This window comes from Pseudorasbora parva, chromosome 17, assembly GCF_024679245.1.
Source record: "Pseudorasbora parva isolate DD20220531a chromosome 17, ASM2467924v1, whole genome shotgun sequence".
Taxonomy (NCBI): Eukaryota; Metazoa; Chordata; class Actinopteri; order Cypriniformes; family Gobionidae; genus Pseudorasbora; species Pseudorasbora parva.
In genome coordinates, this window is record NC_090188.1 from 21,072,074 (window position 1) to 21,096,842 (window position 24,769).

General features: G+C 39.1%; 1 protein-coding gene across 1 annotated transcript in view; it reads left to right on the forward strand.

Moving 5' to 3' along the window:
• The window catches only part of fbxw4 (F-box and WD repeat domain containing 4), a 42,588-nt gene extending 24,414 nt beyond the window's left edge, over positions 1-18,174 (forward strand). The window contains exons 7-9 of the mRNA XM_067421523.1: positions 10,785-10,925; positions 17,444-17,585; positions 17,669-18,174. Coding sequence (XP_067277624.1) covers positions 10,785-10,925; positions 17,444-17,585; positions 17,669-17,803 — 418 coding nt within the window. The 3' untranslated portion in view covers positions 17,804-18,174. The remainder of the gene's footprint in view (positions 1-10,784; positions 10,926-17,443; positions 17,586-17,668) is intronic.
• The last annotated feature ends 6,595 nt before the right edge of the window (positions 18,175-24,769 follow it).

Below are 24,769 nucleotides of genomic sequence, written 5' to 3' on the forward strand. Positions count from 1 at the left end.
TAAGCAGTTGAACACCTGTCTATCAGCTAGAATTCTGACTCCATTTAATAAACTCCATTTATTATCCTAAATTAGATGCCCCTGTTTGAGGTCGTTAGCTGCATAAAGACACCTGCCCACCCCATACAATCAGTAAGAATTCAACTACTAACATGGCCAAGACCAAAGAGCTGTCCAAAGACACTAGAGTCAAAATTGTACACCTCCACAAGGCTGGAAAGGGCTACAGGGAAATTACCAAGCAGCTTGGTGAAAAAAATCATCAGAAAATGGAAGAAGCTAAACATGACTGTCAATCTCCCTCGGACTGGGGCTCCTTGCAAGATCTCAACTTGTGGGGTCTCAGTGATCCTAAGAAAGGTGAGAAATCAGCCCAGAACTACACGGAAGGAGCTGATCAATGACCTGAAAAGAGCTGGGACCACCGTTTCCAAGGTTACTGTTGGTAATACACTTAGACGTCATGGTTTGAAATCATGCATGGCACTAGAAGGTTCCCCTGCTTAAACCAGCACATGTCGAGGCCCGTCTTAAGTTTGCCAATGACCATTTGGATGATCAAGAGGAGTCATGGGAGAAAGTCATGTCGTCAGATGAGACCAAAATAGAACTTTTTGGTCATAATTCCACTAAAAGTGTTTGGAGGAAGAATGATGAGTACCATCCCAAGAATACCATCCCTACTGTGACGCATGGGATGGCAGCATCATGCTTTGGGGGTGTTTTTCTGCACATGGGACAGGGCGACTGCACTGTATTAAGGAGAGGATGACCGGAGCCATGTATTGCGAGATTTTGGGGAGCAACATCCTTCCCTCAGTTAGAGCATTGAAGATGGGTCGAGGCTGGGTCTTCCAACATGACAATGACCCGAAGCACACAGCCAGGATAACCAAGGAGTGGCTCTGTAAGAAGCATATCAAGGTTCTGGAGTGGCCTAGCCAGTCTCCAGACCTAAACCCAACAGAGAATCTTTGGAGGGAGCTCAAACTCTGTGCTCAAACCTGACTGATCTAGAGAAGATATGTGTGGAGGAATGGGCCAAAATCCCTCCTGCAGTGTGCACAAACCTGGTGAAAAACTACAGGAAATGTTTGACCTCTGTAACTGCAAACAAAGGCTACTGTACCAAATATTAACATTGTTTTTTGTCAGGTGTTCAAATACTTATTTGCAGCTGTATCATACAAATAAATAGTTAAAAAATCATACATTGTCATTTCTGGATTTTTTTATTTTTTAGATTGTTTTTTAGATTAACTAATTTATAGTTATATATTTTTTTATTAAATTATATTATTTTACATTTATTGAAATTACATTATGTTGATAGTCCTAAAATAGTTTTTTATCGAATTTACCATTTTATTTTAACTAGCGACATTCAGTTCGTTATTAAACACGTTTAAATAAAAAAAAAATTATGTATACCGATGTTACTATTTGAAACTGTTCATCTAATACAAAGTGAAAGTAGAACCTTATCATGATGATAGAAGCTGCCCCATTATCCCTTCAGCTCAGTCTTTTCTCTTTGGGAAGTTCAAAGCTGACTTAAAAATTCCAGTCATGAAAGGCCAGGCTTAAACCTGATACAACCTGACTGGTTTCCATAATTCCCCAGCTTTACCTGCTGAATTCAGCCTTCTTGTATGTTGTCAGTCTAAGGAAAGTAAAAGAGGAGGAGGTGGAGGGAAGGGTGGGGTGAGGTGGGGGACCCGTGAGTTCCGGCAGCAAATGACAAGGAAATTTGAGACTAGAAAAATTGCGGAGAAGGAGTAGAGGCGATTCCAGACAGATTTCCATGGGAATCACATGTTCTATAGAGAACCGGAACACAAAAGTTGAGCCAAGATTAATGTGACCCACCGATGCGCCTGGTGTTTGATCTGTGAGGCGCGGGTAGCCAGTGTCAGCTTGATGGACACGTGGGCTGGCCGGCTATCAGAATGCAGATGCACGCACAGGTAAACAGGCCATTGAAGCAAGTTAGACTCACTACAAACCTGTTAAACTAAGAACCAGTTAAGGTTACACAGAGGTGTGACATTCAGTGAACAGCCAACAGTCTGCTTGCCTTTGAAACCTTGTTGCTTTAATGTAACACGCAGCAGTTTTTCTTATTGATAATTAATTTGGGGTCAGTAAGGTCTGTTTAAGGTCACTATTTAAAAGAAAAAAAAATGAAATAATTTTCTTATGCGCTTACCAAGTATGCATTTATTGGATAAAAAATATTTATTCCTGTGATGGCAAAGCTGAATATTCAGCATCATAAGTCCAGTCTTCAGCATCACATGATTCTTTAGAAATCATTCTAATATGCTGATTTGATGATCAAGTAACATTCCTTATTATTATAGGTGTTAAAAACAGTGCTGCTTAATACTTTTGTGGAAACTGATACATTTTTGTTCAGGGTTCTTTTGTCACATTATAAATATCTTTACTGTAATTTTTGATCAAATTAATGGCTCCTTGCTGAAAATTTTATTTCTCCACACACGCATACATATATAGATTTTAGTGTACATACATATTTATTAGTCATTAGCCATCCCCATTAATAGTTATTAATAATAGTTTCAGCTTATATTTTATCACCTTTTATTGTACTTGCTAGGGTAACAAGGTTTCGGATGATTTTTGTAACACTCATTAATTGTTTAGTGCAAAACAGGTGCGTTTTAACACCAAGAGCATTACCTAAGTGTTAAGTGTCTCAGGAGCGTTTAGTGACCTGTCCTGGAGTAAGTCGTGTTGTCTTTCGTCCTGTCTTTGTGTGGCTGCACTAGGGTCAGTTGTATCCTGCCATAATGTGTTCCCGTCTAGTAATCAGGTGCACCTTGTGTGAGGAGCACAAAGCCGCCAGTCACAGGGGGCTGAGAACCCGACTGATGAGTGGAGGGGCTGGGGGGTGACAGGGAATGGGGGCTGTGTGTGTGTGTGAGTGAGTGTGTGTGTGTTCATTCCTATGTCTCCCTTTTTAACTTTTCCCAGACAGGACACCAGCATAACCCTTAGACAACCAGCACAAACATGAGACATATTAGAGAGGTTACCTCAATCGTAGACCTTATTAGCGCAAACATTCAGCTTTTTGTGTTTTTTTGAGTAAAGATTAGCCTAGTTTTATGTTGAGCATAAAAAATACTTGTGCTTTCAGTTGTAAAAGTTCCCTGTACTCATTTAGGGTACAGCCAGACTCTGTTGTATACCTGTAATATATACAGTATAGGGAGTGCAGAATTATTAGGCAAGTTGTATTTTTGAGGATTAATTTTATTATTGAACAACAACCATGTTCTCAATGAACACAAGAAAATCATTAATATCAAAGCTGAATATTTTTGGAAGTTTTAGTTTTTAGTTTTAGCTATTTTAGAGGGATATCTGTGTGTGCAGGTGACTATTACTGTGCATAATTATTAGGCAACTTAACAAAAAACAAATTTATACCCATTTCAATTATTTATTTTTACCAGTGAAACCAATATAACATCTCAACATATAGCCACCTTTCTTTGCAAGGACACTCAAAAGCCTGCCATCCATGGATTCTGTCAGTGTTTTGATCTGTTCCCCATCAACATTGCGTGCAGCAGCAATCACAGCCTCCCAGACACTGTTCAGAGAGGTGTACTGTTTTCCCTCCTTGTAAAACGCACATTTGATGATGGACCACAGGTTCTCAATGGGGTTCAGATCAGGTGAACAAGGAGGCCATATCATTAGATTTTCTTCTTTTATACTTTTCTTGCCAGCCACGCTGTGGAGTACTTGGACGCGTGTGATGGAGCATTGTCCTGCATGAAAATCATGTTTTTCTTGAAGGATGCAGACTTCTTCCTGTACCACTGCTTGAAGAAGGTGTCTTCCAGAAACTGGCAGTAGGACTGGGAGTTGAGCTTGACTTCATCCTCAACCCGAAAAGGCCCCACAAGCTCATCTTTGATGATACCAGCCCAAACCAGTACTCCACCTCCACCTTGCTGGCGTCTGAGTCGGACTGGAGCTCTCTGCCCTTTACCAATCCAGCCACGGGCCCATCCATCTGGCCCATCAAGACTCACTCTCATTTCATCAGTCCATAAAACCTTAGAAAAATCAGTCTTGAGATATTTATTGGCCCAGTCTTGACGTTTCATCTTGTGTGTCTTGTTCAGTGGTGGTCAACTTTCTGCCTTTCTTACCTTGGCCATGTCTCTGAGTATTGCACACCTTGTGCTTTTGGGCACTCCAGTGATGTTGCAGCTCTGAAATATGGTCAAACTGGTGGCAAGTGGCATCTTGGCAGCTGCACGCTTGACTTTTCTCAGTTCACGGGCAGTTATTTTGGGCCTTGGTTTTTCCACACGCTTCTTGCAACCCTTTTGACTATTTTGAATGAAACGCTTGATTGTTCGATGATCACGCTTCAGATGCTTGGCTATTTTAAGACTGCTGCATCCCTCTGCAATATATCTCACTATTTTTGACTTTTCTGAGCCTGTCAAGTCCTTCTTTTGACCCATTTTGCCAAAGGAAAGGAAGTTGCCTAATAATTATGCACACCTGATATAGGGTGTTGATGTCATTAGACCACACCCCTTCTCATTACAGAGATGCGCATCACCTAATATGCTTAATTGGTAGTAGGCTTTCCAGCCTATACAGCTTGGAGTAAGACAACATGCATAACGAGGATGATGTGGTCAAAATACAAATTTTTCCTAATAATTCTGCACTCCCTGTAGTGTTTAAAAGTTTGGGGTTGGTACAAAGGCTGCCTAAAAAGACAGTAAAAACAGTAATATTGTGAAATAGTATTACAGTTTTATTAAAAGGTTATTTATTCCTTGATGGCAAAGCTGAATTTTCAGCATCATTTCTCTAGTCTTAAAGGGTTAGTTCACCCAAAAAATGTAATTTTTGTCATTAATGATTATATTGTCGTTCCACACCCGTAAGACATCCGTTCATCTTCAGAACACAGTTTAAGATATTTTATATTTAGTCCGAGAGCGTATCCAAGTGCACACTATACTGTCCATGTCCAGAAATGGAATAAAAACATCATCAAAGTAGTCCATATGTGACATCATTTAGTTAATTAGAATCTTTTGAAGCATCAAATACATTTTGGTCCAAAAATAGCAAAAAAAGATTCAAACGATCATGAATCGGCGTATAGATTCATGATTGGGATCGCCAATGTCACGTGATTTCAGCAGTCTGGCAGTTTGACACGCGATCCGAATCATGAATCACTCTGCTGATTCATGACCGTTTGAATCTTTATTTGAGGTTTAAAAACAAACGAGGAAGAGAAGCAATGCTCAATAAAGTCATAGTTTTTGCTATTTTTGGACCAAAATGTATTTTCGGTGCTTCAAGAGATTCTAATTAACCAACTGATGTCACATATGGACTACTTTGATGATGTTTTTATTCCCTTTCTGGACATTATAGCGTACACTTGGATATGCATAAACTTGGATATGCTCTCGGACTAAATATAAAATATCTTAAACTGTATTCCGAAGATGAACGGAGGTCTTGCGGGTGTGGAACAACATTAGGGTTGTTACTATTTCATTTTTGGGTGAACTAACCCTTTAAGTTAATATTTTTTTAAAAATCATTCTAATACGCTGATTTGGTGCTTAAGTAACAGTTGTCTTTGTTTTCAAAGCTGAAAATGGTTGTGCTCCATAATAGTTTTGTGTACATAGTGATATATTTGATTTCAACTTTACATTTTCCATTTGAATGCATCTTTGCTGAAAAATTATTGATAATGACCCCAAACTTTGTGTATGATGGTGTAGTACTTATATATCTGTCAGTGTCTATACATAAATATTTTATAGCTTTTTCTTAATTAAAGCTAGACTTCGCAACTTGAACTGAGCTGACAATGTCCACTCTGGCATGGCTGGAGTAAATTTAGATTAATTGGCAATGACAAAACCAAAATAAAACCAAAAGCATTTGATATGTTTTCTGAAACAGACTACTGCTGATGTAAACACCATAGTAATTCGTCTTTATTTTATTTCATTGCATTTCAGATTCTTTTTCTGCATTAAATGCTCAGCAAATTAAACACCCACAGTTCTAAAAATGAATTGAAATTATATTTCCTTATATTTTCATGACTTAATTTCCATCATAAAGAAATCTTCTGAAACACCAGATCACCTAAGAGAGCGAGATAATTCCTGATGTTTTTTTGTTTTTTTTAATTCAGGCTGTGACTTTCTTTTTTTACATGTTCTTGAAAGATCAGAGTATATATTCAGCTGGGCTTGTTGACTCAGTGGAAGAAAAATAGAGAGGACATGTACAGGCCAAGATCACTCAGACCCTCATGTCTCGGAGTACCAGCTGACCGCCTGCTTGAACTAATTACGGCACTATGAGGGACGGAAAGAAGAGAGTTTGAGTATGAGGGACATGGAGATTTTGCTACTGTTAACCAACACATTAATAGCATGTTTTTTTCTATAGTGTCTTTTAAGTCAAGTGCTTGAAAAAGATACTTGATAATGATCAAGCTGAAACAGACGATGCCCAGACACCAAAAAAGTTTTTTATTGCTTTGTCAATATGAACATGAATATTGCCTTAATGTTAATGTATTGCCCAATAATATTATTCATATTTACTTGAAAACACTAAATAAGTAACAATTAATCTAATTGATAAATGTTTTTCTAACATAAGATTAGTGTGCAGAGGATAAAATAAATAAACATAATAGATGTATGTGTATAATATATATATATATATATATATATATATATATATATATATATATATATATAAATAATAATAAACATAATAGATGTAAATAAACATAATAGATGTATGTGTATAATATATATATTATATATATATATATATATATATATATATATATATATATATATATATATATATACAATATATATACAATATATATAATATATTCACATATGTCTTATGTCATAATACGGTTTCATGATTGGTACAAACACATTTTTTCAACAAAGATTTTCAATTTGACAGATGTGGCAAAAAGTTCATTTTTGACCCTGAGAATGCATCACATTTTAATTAAACTTTATAATTTATTGGAACTTAATTTAACATTATAATTAATATCATAATGACAATCTGAAACATTTCCGACTTCAGTATTTCTTACTTTGACCAGGACATGGCAATTCAGTTCTTTCTTTAATGTCTTTCTCCTCTTTAAAGTGAAAAAGTCTATGATCAGCCTTAGTCAGGGACACACAAGTGGTGCTTTAAAAGGACCCCTAACTTTTCATGGGGCTCTTGCCATCAAAGAATCCCACAATTGCCCAGAAATTCTTGACATTTTTTTCTCTCAAAGAAAAGGGTTAAATGCCTGGATCCTACCAAGAGCTGTTTAATACAAATTGCAATCTCATTGTTTTTAAGAGAACGCGTGTGACATTTAAAAGTCTCCATTGTCCTGGTCCATGGCATTCTTTTTTCTTTTTCTTTTTTTCTTTCTTCTTTGCTGGTGGTTATTTCGACTGTGGGCTAAATTGGCTGACATGCAGCCGGCGCAATGCGATTTCTGTTTGTTTTAGGCCCTGAAAACCTCAGCAGGGCTCTTTATGTACCTGTCTCACATCCTTTCAGGGCACTGACTGTTTCCCATAGCTTCCCTGTGCCAGTTTACCCTCTACACTTAACCTTACAAGAGCGTTAGCTCAAAATGACCTTTTCCTGTAGATCTAACACCCAAAGAAATGTCCTCAGCATTGCCCTTTTTCAAAATCCATCAATTCATTAAAGTTCCCTTTCATAAAGTGTGTGTGTGTGTGGCCCAAATGGTCAAACAGAGACAGAGGACTGTTAGGGAGGCCAGCCCCACCATTTTTTTGATGGCCCTGAGACCATAACTCACGACTAATTACGAACACATGCCATTCTTTATAGTGCAGAATAGGAATTTAAAAACTCACTAACAATGTCAGAACATAAAAAAGGACATTAATTTGCAACTGTCTTTAGGGCCATTAGAAAGTTTGTTCGTTTTTTCACAAATATGACTTAACTAAGACTTAACTATATGATTGAAGTAGTCGGTGGTTTGTTGGCAACAAGGCAGTTTTTTTATTTTACCTCTATAAAGACTACAAATAATTTATACTATTTGTACAGATGTGGTTTTATACATAATATGAGCATATATATATATATATATATATATATATATATATATGTATATATATATATATATATATATATATATATATATATATATATATATATATATATATATATATAATTTTTTTATTTTTTTTTATTTTTTTATTATGTATATGTATAGGGGGTGCTATATATATGTGCATGCACACATGATTTGTATATATTAATACATATAATAAATATTTATTATGATTATTTTAAATGTAAGTTTATAGTTTATTAAATATTATTTAATTATGCCTTTAACTCACAATAAGAGTGTGTTATTCTTAAATACATTTTGCTACACTTAAATCAATTAAAATATTCTGCATATTTTCTAGTAAAATCAGTGCAAGAAAAAAATCATTGTAGAAAATAACACATTCTGTCTGGGTGTGTGGCTAAGTATTGTAAGTACTGGGTGCTGTTTTTGCTTGAGCTTAAACATATTCAGGGGTCAAAGAGGATTAGGTTGAGGTCATTCGCTCTTTGAGGAGCGCTTTAAAAGGATGTCGAAAATAAAGCTTTTTCCCTCTAGTTTGTCTGTCTATATTTGGTGGCTACATTGTTCATGTGATCACTTTAGCAGATTGCAAATATCACAGTTGCCCCTGACATGTCTGTTAGTGACCTCTCAGCTTCCACATGTCTGAACATTAGACATCTCCTTTGGCAAAAGCTGCGAAAAAAGCCACGATAGGGCCTCACTTATTGTTATGTAATTTCTAGTTTTGCTTGCTTAAAGGAGGAGAAGGCAAACCACCTTTCATTGGCAGCCGTTGAACACACGTTTAAGAGGGAATGCTGGCGGACGCACTGTATATGTATTACTCCACTGGGACAGTCGCTCTCGTATCTTAATTAATCTGTCCATTTCACCTTCCGACCTTAATAAAACATGTGCCGTCACTCTGCTAAATGACTACTGTACTCTGAGTTTAAATCAAAGATCAATTTTTCCTTAGCAGCTCTCTAACCCTTTTTCACTCAATCAAAACCTCTCGTCGAACAAGCCGTGATCAGACAGCCTTTGGAGAAGGGACGGTCTCGCCGCACGTTCCCAAACAGATCAGACGCTGCAGAACAAGGTCGCCTGCCATGCAGATGCAGTAATTTAAAAGATTATATGGTTATCCTCCATCCTGTAATCTTCACAGGTTCTCTCTAAAACGGGAGAAAAAACATGGGACGCATAAAAAACCTGTGACCTAACAATTTAAGAATCTCGGGTGTTTGCTGTTGTACTTGGAACAGTGCTATTACTGGCTTTAAAATTAGAGCACAGATGCGAGGACTTCTTTTACGATGCTTGTTTTTCTCACTTCGCGCTTTGACATTTGCAGAGTACCGGCCAGACGCCGGATGTTCTCTCTCTCTCTCTCTCTTTCTCATTCTTTCTCTCTCTCTCTCTCTCTCGCTCTCCCCCCCCCCCCCCCTCCAACCTGAGTATACACAATTTCCTAAAGCGCTTAAAGAAATATCTGATGCAAATTGCATGTTTTGCAAACAAATGTTTTGCATCATTTAATTGATTGTCCCCATTGTTAAGCACTGCCATCAGTTCAAGTTGTTGCCAGCGTGTTATTTTAGCAGCAAGGGGTAAATGATGGGTATGCAGATGCCCGAGGGGCTACAAGAGAGTTTGTCTTTGGGCCCACCAGGGTCTTGGCCTTTGGTTCTGCGGGACTATCTCTTAAAGTGCCTGTGTCTAAGAAAGACCCCCCTCGTCTCCCCCAGAGCGAAGGTTGGGGATTACCAGTCTGCCCTCTGTGAACAAGCTCACAGGAGACCTCGAACGTGGGGGGTGGTCGCTATGGCCATTGGGCTCCCCTAAATGGTTGCTAGGGACCAGGTATCAAAGATCCACAAGTCGCACACAGTCACGGTCATGGAGGGAATTAAATAGCAACAAAGAAATTGTGATTCTACAATAATCTGGCCTCTGCGGCGCGGGTGGGGGTGGAGGGCGCCGCAGAGCGCCCGTTGGGTCTGTGATCATAAGAGCGTGGTGCTAGGCCTGACACCCCCTTTCGACCCTCGATCTCCTTTCTTCCACTCCTCTCGGTTCTCTCGCATATCTGGGAACGTACCTTACGACCAAACTAAGCTGCTTTAGCAGCCCATTCAAACTCCGAAAGGTGTTTACTTTTTATCCCCTCATCCTAAGACTTAATTTAGCTTTTGTGTGGTCCGAGGACATTGGAAATGCATGAGTATAGTGGGATTTAATGGTAATAAGAGATTAAGCGAGCAAATGAAGGCATTTGGTTTGAAATGAGATCTTTATTGACTCCGAGTTGTGAAGACTGGGAGACGTTCCAATCTCAACAAGTAAACATGACCTGTTTTATGAGCCTGCCTGTTGCCAAATCGCTTTGATAAAACTGATACTCAGATGACGAGAGGCAGGTGACCTCACTTGTCCAGTCGCTTTCAACTCGCTCTCTGGAATGATCGGCCTCCAGCAAGTTTGCGTAATTCTCTCAGCTGCTTTTTAAGTCGCTGTCTGTTTTTATTAATGTGTTAATCTTCTTCAATGAGGTTTGACAAGGTATAATCTGCAAACTTCTTCTGTTATCTCCTTCTCCCAGGTGTCACCTGGTATCGTGTCTTGGTACAGAGTTCCGCCGCGGTGCAGGTGTGTTGGACATCATCTACGAGTCTCCCTTCCAGCTCCTCACCTGCGGATATGACACCTTCATCCGCTACTGGGATTTGCGCGTCTGCTCCAGGTACTGTCGAATATCCTCTGGGAACCTTTAGCACCTTGCCGTTACAACTGGTGTTGAACTAGGCTTAGCGCTTACATTGACCTTACTGTCAGCAGATTTGGCCTTGTCTACAGAGACTAATAAAGTTAGCCAGTGAGTCTCGGAGAGCCTGTGAGGAAGATTAGTGTTCTCTGTTAATCTAATAAGCCCTCCTGTGCATAGAGTACCGTTTAGATAAAAAAGAAGCCAGACTTGAGCCTCCTCTTGGGTCTGTGGACACAATTGTTCCTCTGAGAGATTGAAAAGGACCCCCTTGTCGAGAGAGGCTCTTGCGCCGGGACTCTCACCCACCCAAGTCCACATCGGTTGGTGGCCATATTGATGTGGTGCGCCGCGTCTCCAGGGCAACAGGGCGGGTGCTGGGGATCAGCGAGCTGCTTGTGGGGTGGACTGGGGCTCTATGTAGGGCTTTGGGGAGGGGAGACCCTCACAATCGCATATGGGCAGTCAAGTAACACAAATCAGAGGTGATTGAAAGAGGGCCCTGGAGAGTTTGGGGAGGGGCAAATGTCCCCTCTTAAGATATCAATAATTCACAGTAAGACCAGTCAGGGCTCAATATGTGGTACGTCTTGATTCAAAGCGGTTAGTCATCTGAAAGTCGTCATCGTCTATAAAAAGAGGGCACTTTAATTCAGTTGTAGAGTAAACTGATCATGATGGGTAAGTGTGTGAAACTAATTTTTAGATTAATTGTGAATAATTGAGGAGGATCTGTGTCTGTCTTTTCATTAGAATTTGATTATGCTTGGAACCTTGCAAGACATGCTGTTGCATATATAAGAGGTTAGAACGGAGAGGTGAGAGATGACTGATTGGTTCAACTACAAACCTTTTGAATTTAAAAAAAAAATACTTTTGTTGTAATGTAAGAAAGTATGTCTAAATTAATAAACCAGACTTTCAAAAAAAATATATATGGTCAAGATAAAAAAAAAATTAAACTACTTAATAATTTTACTTTTAAAATAACTTTATTATTTACATGATGACAAGAAAATGAACATGATTCTTAAACATGATGGAAATAAAGAGATACATTTGCCCTTTGCTCTGTGAGGGATTGAGAATTTTTTTACATGAGAATTAACAATTAATATTCTGTTCAAATGTTCTTTGGCCTTTTATCAAAAAGGATGTCATGTTTTAGAAAGAAAAACAAACCAGCCAACACAACAAAACATCACATACAATTCTTTGATAATATTTGATGATACTTGTGCTGTTGTTTTCCTATCACAGTAATATCACTTCCTGGGGGATTATGTCTTCAGAAACTAGCATATGACATATTGCCATATATTGAAGGCAAATGTAAAAATGGCAATTAAAACTAACTAAAATTGTTTTAACTGATAATCAATCAGTATGTCTTCTTAAGAATAAGATATGAACAAAAATAAGAACTTTAATTATAGAAATTATAGATTATAGAGGGGGAAATATAAGGGAGAAAAAAAAGAAACACCAGGAAGATTGAATATATTGCCAATTTTGTAATGTTGGAAGTAAGTTAGTCTTTGGTGACATGACAGATGTGATGATAATTTAAAAAAAAATTAAGATTCACCCCCATTTTCACTTATTTGTGATTTTAAAATATAAAATATATATATATTGAATTTAATATTTATTCCACCTTTAGGGGTACAACAGCTTGTCGCTGGAGCAGTACCCTCTAAGGGATATTTGTGTCTTATCTACACCTAAAAGGGAACATATTACTACTCTAAGGTACTAATATGCACCTTTCAGGGTACAAAGAGGTCCCTTTATGGGTACTGCCCCAGTGACATGCTGCTGTACCCCTAAAAATTATAATTTTGCACATATTGTCTGACAGTCTATTATATTGGTATAGACTGTGATGAAATTTTACTACGTTAGAGGAATGAACCAGCTAATGTTTAAGGTTTTTGTTCCTCTGTGTGAGTGCATGTGTGTACACATTTGCAGCAAAGTAAGATACAATCCAGACATATCCCGCACGCTCCTGCTGCCCTGCTGTCTGCAACACGGCCCAGCCACACTCCCTCTCCATGATTTATTCAGCACGCCATTAATGGAGAATTGATCTCTATTGGCTCAGCACATACACAGACACTTGCCCTGTCCTTCTCTGTTTTATCCCGACCTGCTCTAAAACAAGAAAGCCCCTTTCCGTAAACAAGGGATGAGGTTTCACCCTTGTGGCCTGCCAGCGCAAATAAGACACTCACCCTTAAGCCACGCAGGGAGAGCTAGCCATGGTGGCTTTGGCTCTCTGCTTTAGGACTGGTCTAATATAATGTGAGAGTGGCTGGAGTTGTGGAATTTCTGGACTATGCATATTTGGACACAGAATGTATAGCATAGCTGTTCATTATATATTAAAGTTTGTAATTTGGTAGATTTTTACATTAAAAGAATCTAAGCTATAATTATAATGGAAAATTAATAACCCATTGTTTTTCAAAAGGACAGTTCACCCCCAAAAAATTGTCGCAGATCCTTTCTTTCTTCCAGTGTTATTATAGTTAAAAACATAAAATACACATAGAATTAAATTATTTTAGTTATTTTATTTTAGCAAAAAAAAATTCTCAGATAGTTTAAAGGTATCCTAGAATGAAAAATTGAATTAACCTTGCCATGGTGAAATAATAAGAGTTCAGTACATGGACATCACATACTGTGAGTCTCAAACACCATTGCCCCTCCCCCTTCATATGTAAATCTCGTGCATGAAAAACACCACAGGAAAAATAAGTGATTTTCAACATAACGCCAACCGTGATGCAATCGTTGGGAATCATCAATATGTACGCCCCCAACATTCCCATATATCCGAACATGTTCATTGTCCGGCGGAACTGATGGAGCCGAATCATCGGGACTGCAGGTAAACAAGCGACACTCGAGGATAGCGAAAACGACAGCTTTCATGGACACACGTCATGTTCCAGGCTGTGCAGGAGACGTGAGGACTTTTCTACCCTTCCCACAGATAAAAAATGTCAACAGTCATGGTTGATGTTTATTATAATAATCGGATACCGCAACAATTTAATTCAAGATCGTTCGCTTGTTCGGCCCATTTCAAGCAAGCTTCGCTCAGCGTCTTAAACTGAAGAAAGTGGCAATTACAACTGTATTCCTGCAAGCAGTAAGTAGCGATTTTATCCGCTTATTGACTGTTTAAACAATTTCTGATTAAATTGAAAGTTTCTTAGAGAGACGGCATTGTCTAGATAACGAAAGATACTAGTACAGTAACAATAGGAAACTCCAAGTACCATACAAAACTAAATAGTGTGTCTAATGACAAAGGGTAATATTATTTTGTATTAAAAAATACAACCGTAGATACGTTGCTTACAGATCGTTCACTCGATCCTTCTAGCAAACGTCACCAAACAGAGTTTTTCTGCGAAAAGAACACATATACTATCGGGTGTTTTACCAAAACGTCAAATCTAGCAACCATATGCACGTGAGCTCTCTCTCGTGCACGGATGATCTAAAACACCAATAAACAAGTAAACTGCATTTTATCAATTTCCATTTGAGATGTTGTTTAAAGGTCCCGTTCTTTCACGATTCCATCTTTCAAACTTTAGTTAGTGTGTAATGTTGCTGTTAGAGCATAAAAAATACCTGTAAAATTATAAAACTCAAAGTTCAATGCCAAGCGAGATATTTTATTTAACAGAAGTTCCCTTTCAAAGCCTACAGCGAACGGCCGGTTTGGACTACAACCCTGCACTTCCTGCTGTAATGACATCACTAGAACCGTTTGTTGACTAACCCTAAGCAAAAAAGGGGGCGTGGTCTTGTTGCTCTCCCACGTTGGAGAAGAGCGCGCATTCAGCACTTGCATCTCCCCGTTAAGGTAAGAGGCGGGACCTTTCCGGGCAAAGTGAACTGTCCAATCACAACACGGGAAGCACTGGCCCAATCAGAACTCGTTACGTATTTCTGAAGGAGGGACTTCATAGAACAAGGAAATCAACAGGCTGTTTTTAGGACAGAGGAGACTGCACACTGTAAACATAATCAAAGCTTCGAAAACACGCGAAGAACGGAACCTTTAAAGTGTCATTCAGTCGGTCTGTGTTCTGTCAGGACGGTCAGGACTCACGAGCCGCTTCGCTGAACAACTGAACTGCTGTGTGCTGTGAGCTGCTGAAATAAGCCAATCAGAGCAGAGCTCAAGATTAATATTCATGACTCTTCCAAATAAGGCAAAAACAGAGCATTACATCCTTGGGACAATTTATAGGGTTGTAAATGGACCTGTAAAGCTGTATCTGGACAATTTTTTCCCTTAAATAAGCCACATACCCTCTAGATATCAGAGAACAATTGAACATTGTTTCAACTCATTCTAGGGCACCTTTAACTTACTAAAATAACCAATATTAAAAATTAATAAAACTATAGACTTAAAACTATAGTTAACACTTTAACTACAACCCCAAATCAGAAAACGTTGGGACAGTATGGAAAATGCAAATACAACAAAAAATAAGTGATTTCTAAATTTACTTTGATTTGTATTTAATTGCAGACAATATGAACACAAAATATTTCATGTTTTGTCTTGTCAACTTCATGTCATTTGTAAATATGCATCCTTTCCTGTCATTCAGACCTGCAACACATTTCAAAAAAAGTTGGGACAGGAGCAATTTAGGGCTAGTAATGAGGTAAAATGGTTAAATAATGATGTGATTTGAAACAGGTGATGTCAACAGGTGATTGAAATCATGATTTGGTACTAAAACAGCATCCAAGAAAGGTCTAATCCTTTAGGAGCAAAGATGGGCTGAGGATCACCAGTTTGCCAACAAATTCGTGAGAAAGTTATTGAAATGTTTAAAAACAATGTTCCTCAAAGAAAGATAGGAAGAGATTTGGATATTTCACATTCAACAGTGCATAACATAATTACAAGATTCAAGGAATCTGGAGGAATTTCAGTGCGTAAAGGACAAGGCCGCAAGCCTAAGCTGAATAACCGTGATCTCTCATCCTTCAGGCGGCACTGCGTCAAGAATCGTCATTCATCTATAAGCGATATCACCACATGAGCTCAGGACTACTTTGGCAAACCTTTGTCAAGTACCACAATACGTAGTTACATCCACAAATGCCAGTTAAAACTGTATTGTGCCAAAAGGAAGCCCTATGTTAACAGTGTCCAGAAGCGCCGTCGACTTCTCTGGGCTCGGAGGCATCTGGGATGGACCATCACACAGTGGAAATGTGTACTGAGGTCAGATGAATCAGTATTTCAGGTATTTTTAGGGAGGAATGGACGCCGTGTGCTCCGGACCAAAGAAGAAAAGGATCATCCAGACTGTTACCAGTAACAAGTCCAAAAGCCAGGGTTTGTCATGGTATGGGGTTGTGTCAGTGCCCTTGGCAAAGGTAACTTGCACTTCTGTGAAGGCACCATTAATGCTGAAAAGTACATAGAGATTTTGGAGCAAAATATGCTGCCTTCAAGAAGATATATTTTCCAGGGACATCCATGCATATTTCAACAAGACAATGCAAAACCACATTCTGCACACATTACCAAGTCCTGGCTGCGGAGGAAGAGGGTACGGGTACTTGACTGGCCTGCCTGCAGTCCCGACCTGTCTCCAATAGAGAATGTGTGGCGCATTTTGAAGCGCAAAATGCGACAACGAAGACCCCGTACTGTTGCCCACCTTAAGACTTGTTTGCAGGAAGAATGGGACAAAATTACACCTGAAACACTTAATCACTTGGTGTCTTCAGTTCCTAAACGTCTTTTAAGTGTTGTGAAAAGGAATGGCAACATTACAAAGTGTTAAATGCTTTACTGTCCCAACTTTTTTTGAAATGCGTTGCAGGTCTGAATGACAGGAAAGGATGCATATTTACAAATGACATGAAGTTGACCAGACAAATCATTTTTTTTATTTGCATTTTCCACGTTGTCCGAACTTTTTCTGATTTGGGGATGTAAAATGAAATTGTAAAATCTAATTCAAAATATTATTAAAAACTATAATAGTATCTCAATGATAGAAAAACAACACTGATTTTTTATCTGTGAAACCCAAAATATTTTTCACAGATATTTTGAAGAATGTTATGCTGCTCTTTTCCATACAGTGAAAGCACAGTGACCAGGGGCTGTCAAGCTCCAAGAAAAGACAATAAACATATTAGCTCCAAAAAAGACAATAAACATATTAGCTCCAAAAAAGACAATAAAAACATTTACAAGGTAGTCCATATGACTCATGTATTATATTCAGAAGCATTTTGAAGTCATACGACAGCTTTGTGTGAAGAACAACTTGTGTGAAGAAAATGATAGAATTTTCATTTGTGGGTGAACTATCCCTTTAAATCACATTTGCACTTCTGCATATTGAATAATTTGGCAAACTTGATGAATATGTTGAGTGAACGGCCCTATAAATATATATATTTAAAGATTGAATTTCCTTTTCTAACAGGAAGTGTGTGATGGAGTGGGAGGAGCCTCATGACAGCGCCCTTTACTGTATTAGGACAGACAAGAATCACATGATTGCCAGTGGCTCGTCATACTATGGAGTAGTGCGTCTTTGGGACAAACGGCAAGCACGATGTTTACAGGTAACTGAGCATGCATATTTCGGCACCTTTTGGTATTCTATGTTACTGTTGTGAAGTTTATCTTTGTAATATTTGGTTGACAGATGTTCCAGTTGGCACCCACCACCAGTAGCCCAGTGTACAGTCTGTGCTTCAACAGCACTCACCTCTACGCTGCCCTGGCCTCCGTCCTCTACTCCCTTGACTTCAGAACTGCAGGGTCCCAGTCCAGGAAATAACCATTCATTAATGTTATTTGAGGCTCATGCTTCATCTCCTCCAAGCCCTTAGTGATGGTGTCAGACCTCAGATGGACAAGTAGCCATCTTGAATAATCAGTGCTGCCAATGATACAGTTATGGCCTGTTGAATTTTTTCCTGTCACAAGCTACTGAAAGCAAGCAGGGTTCACGACCTTCTGTGGTCCGAGTCTTAACGGACTTAACACATTGGCAGCGACCTCTGGGATGTCTAAAACAAGCACTGCTCAAAGCTGCCAACACCCACTGAGGGGATTCATGCTAAACCACAGCACATATGATAATAGATATATTGAAAATGAAAGTATATTTTTCCAACATTGAGCCAATTAAACAGGTTTTGTTTTCTTTGTGGGTTGTCTTTTTTGTTCTTAGTTTGCCGCGACTTGCCTTACACTGGATTTCTTAATCAGTTGCTGTCTATATTGATTCCCAGCACAACATACAACGTTTTATCACTTGTAGTTGGTCGCTAGTGGATGTTCCTGCTGCTGAATGCCCTAAATATTATCGTAACTGACCTTAGTCTTAGAAAATCTGATCATAAATGGGTTGTCATTCTGTTATGACAAGAAATCAGTTTTCTTACCATTACAAATGAACAGCCTGGAGGGGAAAGTGTTTGTATATAAATTACATTTGTTCATAATGTATCATCATTATCAGTGCATGAATCAAACTGACAGTTTTTGACATCATTTTCCATGCATCATTTTTTTTTTTACTTTGATCAAATCCACATTGTAGCACTCCATCTTACTGACACCACCAGGGGCGTGGGACTGGGGGGATAAAGGGTACTGAGTAACCAGGGCCCGAGGCAGGGAAGTCCGTTTTCTATACATACACATACATGGTACGGGGGCCCAGCAAGATGGTTTGTACCCAGGGCCCAAAATTTGGTGCTACGCCACTGGACACCACTTCAGTATCTCAGAAGAGACAGATCACGAGCGCCAATGTCTTCACTCCTATTGGTGTTAGTTGCATTGCTCATTTACATAAGGTGCATAAACGTGTCAAATCACTGGATCAACAGCATTTCATTGATAAGTCATTGCTGTTCAACTGTTTAACATGATTGATTTATAAATCTCTATATGGTGTGTTAGACTGAGAAATCATAACTGTTTCTGTTACATGTGTTTTCATAATCGATCTGGTGTTCCTAAAGAGGCAAGGAAGACATTTGGTGACCCTGTAAGTGTTTTCGACTAGTGTTATACACAGTAAAGTGAGAAATCTAAGGTCAAAGGTTAGGCTTTTAAAGCTATGGGTGGCTGCTGGGTCTGTGTAGGAGCAGACATCTGCAAAGAGGGTAACAGAACAACCAAAGAAGGAACTTCTTCTTTCCCTAGTCCTCAAAGTGCTGACTTCCAGCATAGAAGTAGCTGAGGGCATTAGCATCCAGAGCTAGCAGAAGCCTGCGCTGACATGGTTAATCCATGCCATCCCAAAACAAATACATCATGCTTCTGATGTTAAAGCCCCCTTGGATTTGGTGCAGTCACAGGATGACAATGCAAAGGTATTGTCCTATCACACTCTAGGCAGGTCTCTTTTCCTTTGGGATTCCTCTGTCATAACTTATAGGAACTTAGCCATGTTATCCTAAACATTTCAGTTGTGTCAAAGAAAAACAAATAAAATGTGTCATAGACATGCTTGACATGAGTAAAAATATATATTTTCAAATATTTTAATATAATTTAAATATACATTTAAATGTATAAAAACTACTGCTAATATATTGACATAAATTGCTTTTACTAAATATAGGTATATAGTGTTATCCAATATATATATTGGATATTCACTGATCAAATTTGTATTTCAATGTTGATTTCCTAATATTGTGTTGGTCCCCCTTTTGCTGCCAAAACAGCCCTGACCCATCGATGCATGGACTTCACTAGGCCCCTGAAGGTGTGCTGCGGTATATGGTACCAAGATGTTAGCAGCAGATCCTTTAAGTCCTGTAAGTTGTTTGCTTAGCACATCCCACAGATGCTCGATTGGATTGAGATCTGGGGAATTTGGAGCCCAAACTATTCCTGAACCATTTTTGTTTTGTGGCAGAGCATGTGTTCCTGCTGAAAGAGGCCACAGCCACCAGGGAATACCGTTTCCATGAAAGGGTGTACATGATCTGCAACAATGCTTAGGTAGTTGGTACATGTCAAAGTACAACTAAATTTGGATGGCAGGACCCAAGATTTCCCAGCAGAACATTGACCAAAGCATCACACTGCCTCTGCTTAGCTTTCTGCCTTCTCATAGTACAACTTGGTTCCCCAGGTAAGCGATGCACACGCACCCAGCCATCCATGTGATATAAAAGAACACGTGATTCATCAGACCAGGCCACTCTTGGCGCTTTCGGGGGTGGACAGGGGTCTGCAATGGCAGCTATGCAGCCCCATACGCAACAAACTGTGATGCACTGTGTATTCAAAACCAGCATGGACTACTTGAGTAATTTGACCAACAGTAGCTCATCTGTTTGATCAGAACACACAGGCCAGCCTTCGCTCCCCATGTGCATCAATGAGCCTTGGCCGCCCATGACCCTGATGCCAGTTCACCACTGTTCCTTTTGATAGATACTGACCACTGCAGACCGGGAATACCCCGCAAGAGCTGCAGTTTTGGAGATGCTCCGACCTTCTAGCCATCAGAATTTGGCCCTTGTCAAACTCATTCAAATCCTTAAGCATGCCCATTTTTCCTGCTTCTAACACATCAACTTTGATGACAAAATGTTCACTTGCTGCCTAATATATCCCACCCACTAACAGGTGCAATCATTTAGAGAGTCAGTTATTGTGTTATTAATTTTACCTGTCATTAAAATTAATATGAGCCACTCAGTGGTTCATGTAGGTTGTCTACAAACCGAAAGGTTGGTGGTTCGATCCCCGGTTCCATCTGACCAAGTGTCAAAGTGTCCATGAGTAAGACACCTAACCCCAGCTGCTCCTGACGAGCTGGATGGCGCCTTACATGGCTGACATTGCCGTTGGTGTGTGAATGGGTGAATGCGAGGCAAAAATGTAAAGCGCTTTGGATGGCCATAGGGTCTGTTAAAGCGCTATATAAATGCAGTCCATTTACCATTTACCATTAGTCATAATGTTATTCCTGATCGGTGTGTATAATGTATTTCCTTTAGCTGCACTCTTTACAACATACTGTACATTTGACATAGCCTGACAACCCAGACCCACATCAAGATGTTTGGTCTGGAAACTCACCATTGACAGGGCTCAATCCGAGAGGCGGGATAAACGGTTGTCTTTGAAACTCCATCTGAACGCAATTGGATAAAGCTACAACCAACCAGAGCAACATGAAGTGGAGCTAGTTGATGATTAAACTTTCGCCGTATCCGTTTGGCAAACCTCTGAACACATCTTCCCTTCTTAAGAATGACTTCAGTGCCATTCTTTGTTCTTTTCTCAGAGCAAAACTTAACTCCAAGTCTTCAAGAGTCGCGGTCAAAGCTGATTAGAAAGACCACTGTTCGCCAGCTTCTGTGTTTACTAGAAGCACAACTCGGCTGTCATTATGTTAAGCTCCGCCCACCGACTCTATACATGATGGGATTGGCCTGACCAGAGTTTGGTTTTTACAGCTCAGATGTGTATTGAGAGTTGCTAGACGATACTCGCTGCAGATTAGGTTTGCTGCCGCTAGGGTGCGTCTAGATTTTTAGGCTACATTTGACATATATTTTGAACAGAAAAAAAATTGTTATAGGAGTTATTAGAATAGTTGAAAATGTTGTATTTATTTGTTTTAATATCATTTAATATCCTGACTACCTTTTTCTTTATAATGTAAAAGAATGATCACTGGTGCAAAATGGTATAAAAAGCACCATAAAAGTGACGTTCATATGACTTGTATATGAAGTCATCAACTACTGAGAAGAAATGTTTTACAACCCCAGACAATGCACAGCAGCACAGTTGCTGCTCAATGTGATCTTAAAAGGTGGGGCTAATGTTGGACTTGATGTGTTTTATGGTCAATCACGGAATAAATTAGATCATATGCAATGTGGGACAATCCATTAGCTGATTTTGTCACTGAGGATAAAAGGAATGCCTACACCTCCGTGCAGATATTGTACAATCATGCAGGAAATATGGCCTCACGGGACTGAAAGACGTGGTCACTTTAATAAATATTAATACATAGGTTTGGAGCTCAGCAGGTAATGGACACTCACTCATATGGAGGATGACATTGTGGATATTCCTAAAATGAAGGCAGTGAATTATACACTGTGTGGCTTCTGTAAAAGCATGTAAAATTAGATAATTGCAATAATAATATTGTCTTCGTTTTATTTCTTGCACTCATTTTCTTTCTTCTGAATAGAAGGGCAGAAGAGGAGTGCAAGATGTCTATCTGTATGCCTCTCTGTCTATCGATACATACGTACGTATGTCCATCCACCCATCCATCCATCCACTCTCTGTCTGTCTATCTGTCTGTCTGTCTATCTGTCTGTCTGTCTGTCTGTCTATCTGTCTGTCTGTCTGTCCGCCATCAATCTACTATCTGTATGTCATCTATCCATCTGTCTGTCTGTCTGTCTGTCTGTCTGTCTGTCTGTCTGTCTGTCTGTCTGTCTGTCTGTCTGCCTGCCTGCCTGCCTATCTATCTATCTATCTATCTATCTATCTATCTATCTATCTATCTATCTATCTATCTATCTATCTATCTATCTATCTATCTATCTATCTATCTATCTATCTATCTATCTATCTATCTATCTATCTATCTATCTATCTATCTATCTATCTATCTATCTATCTATCTATCTATCTGTCTGTCTGTCTTTCTGTCTATCTATCTACCACAAGGTCATTACCCCTTGAGGAACTTTGGGTGAGCCACAAGCTCACAGTTTCTGACAAAGGTAATGAAGACCTTCCGAGTTCAGAGGATGTGAGGAGGGGTTGGAGGCGCTTAATGGGAAGGGGATTTGAGGATTACGTTTTCGGAAACTACATCACACAAAGGAACACACACAAACATTGTCCACAGACCAAGCAATGTCACGTCTGGTATAACATGATTATTTACACTTTATCTTTACACTTGCCTGTGCATGCAGCACAGATTGGAAATGCTGGCATATAAAAAGGCAATGATTACAAAGACATGGGATTAAAACCACTTTACACGTTCTGCACCTGCACAAATCACTGTAAAATCATACTGGCAATTTGAGGACAAAAGGTCTACTTTCCTGCACCAGGGTTTACATTATCTACCAGTATTACACAACAAATACGTTTACACCATCAGAGCACATTCCTGCTTTGATCTCAGAAGAAACATCTGGATGGGAAGAAGCAGTCACGAGAAACCGCTAATGACATTTTTGAAAGCATTATGATCTAATTTGTTTTAATTCATAGCTCCAGTTGTTTTGTTTGTTTGTACAGCATCTATTCCCATGCTGGACACATGCTCTAGCATCTCAACAGCTTTCAGAGTAAAGAGTGAAAACCACCAAAAAAGACCTGAGCAAAGACCGCTTCATAAATTTAGCTTTCAAAAGACAGGCCGAACACAGTAATGATGCATCTGGTGAGCTTTCTGGCATGCCTTTTTAAAGCCTCAATTACACCGTGATTCTCCAGGCAGATGTTGGAAGAAAAGCGGGAATCCAAGCTATTTGGCTGGGAGAGCAAAGTGTTTAGCAGGTGAAACAGTATCCGGCATGTTACCTTAGACTTAAGGAGGGTGAGAGCATTCATCTTCAGTCATTCCACTCTTATCATGTTTTATATTTTGTAGATACATGAACAAGAACTTCATAGCTTAACATTCTCTGTTCACCTTTCTCAGGGTTGTCTTGACTTATTAATACGAGAACAACCACTTTCCCTCAAAATGACATAGGTTTAGGTGAATTTCACACATTATTCCATTGCACAATAATCCACAAGTGTTCTCTTTATTTACAGACCGGATTGGAAAAGTAATGTGAGATGAAGTTAAGAGTCACATCATGTTTTGCTTGGCCAAGTTCACTGGACTTAAATGGAATCAAGGACTTCCTTTTTAGTGCAGGTGACCCTTGTTTCCTACAGGATGATGCCTTTCCCAAGCTGCATTAGCTTGTGGTTAAGTATCAAGTGTCACAGTGGCTAATCACACACCCAGGAATAGGCTTCAACCCACACAGACATCTCAGAGGATTCTGGGGTAATTTTACACCAATAGTGCCATCTAAAGGTCAAAAGGAAGACACACTTAAAGGGATACCCAAAAATGTTAATTCTGTCATTAGTTACTCTCACCATCATGTTGTTCCAAACCCGTAAGACTTTAGTTCAACTTCGAAACACAAATTAAGATCTTTTAATGAAATCTGAGAGTTTCCTGTCCCTCCATAGACTGCTACACAACTACCATTTTGATGCTTCAAAAAGTTTATAAAGAAATTGTAAAATTTATCCAAATTTTCTAAAAGAGACTTGATCACTTATATGATGAACGATTTAATTGAGTTTTTTATTCATATTCATATAAACAGAAGCTCGCTTGACGTGCAAGAACAAACCTCATTGGTTCTTGCGGAAGCTCAATCATGCTGCATCAAACCTCATTGGTTCTCATACGTCATGTGAACATGCTTGAGCTTCCCTTTACCACAACTGATGATATGTTAATAAAAGCTTAAATTCAATCTGTTGATCATATAAAGCAATCTTGTCTCTTTGGGAAATTTGGACTAAACCGCTTAGTTGGTTTAGTTGTACGTTCTCTTTATGAACTTTTTGAATTGTCACAATGGTAGTTGCTAGACATTTAGCTGTCTAAGAGTACAGAAAGTGCTCAGGTTTAATCTAAAAGATATTCATTTGTGTCCCAAAGATGAACGAAAGTCTTATGGGTTTGGAACAACATGACGATGAGTAA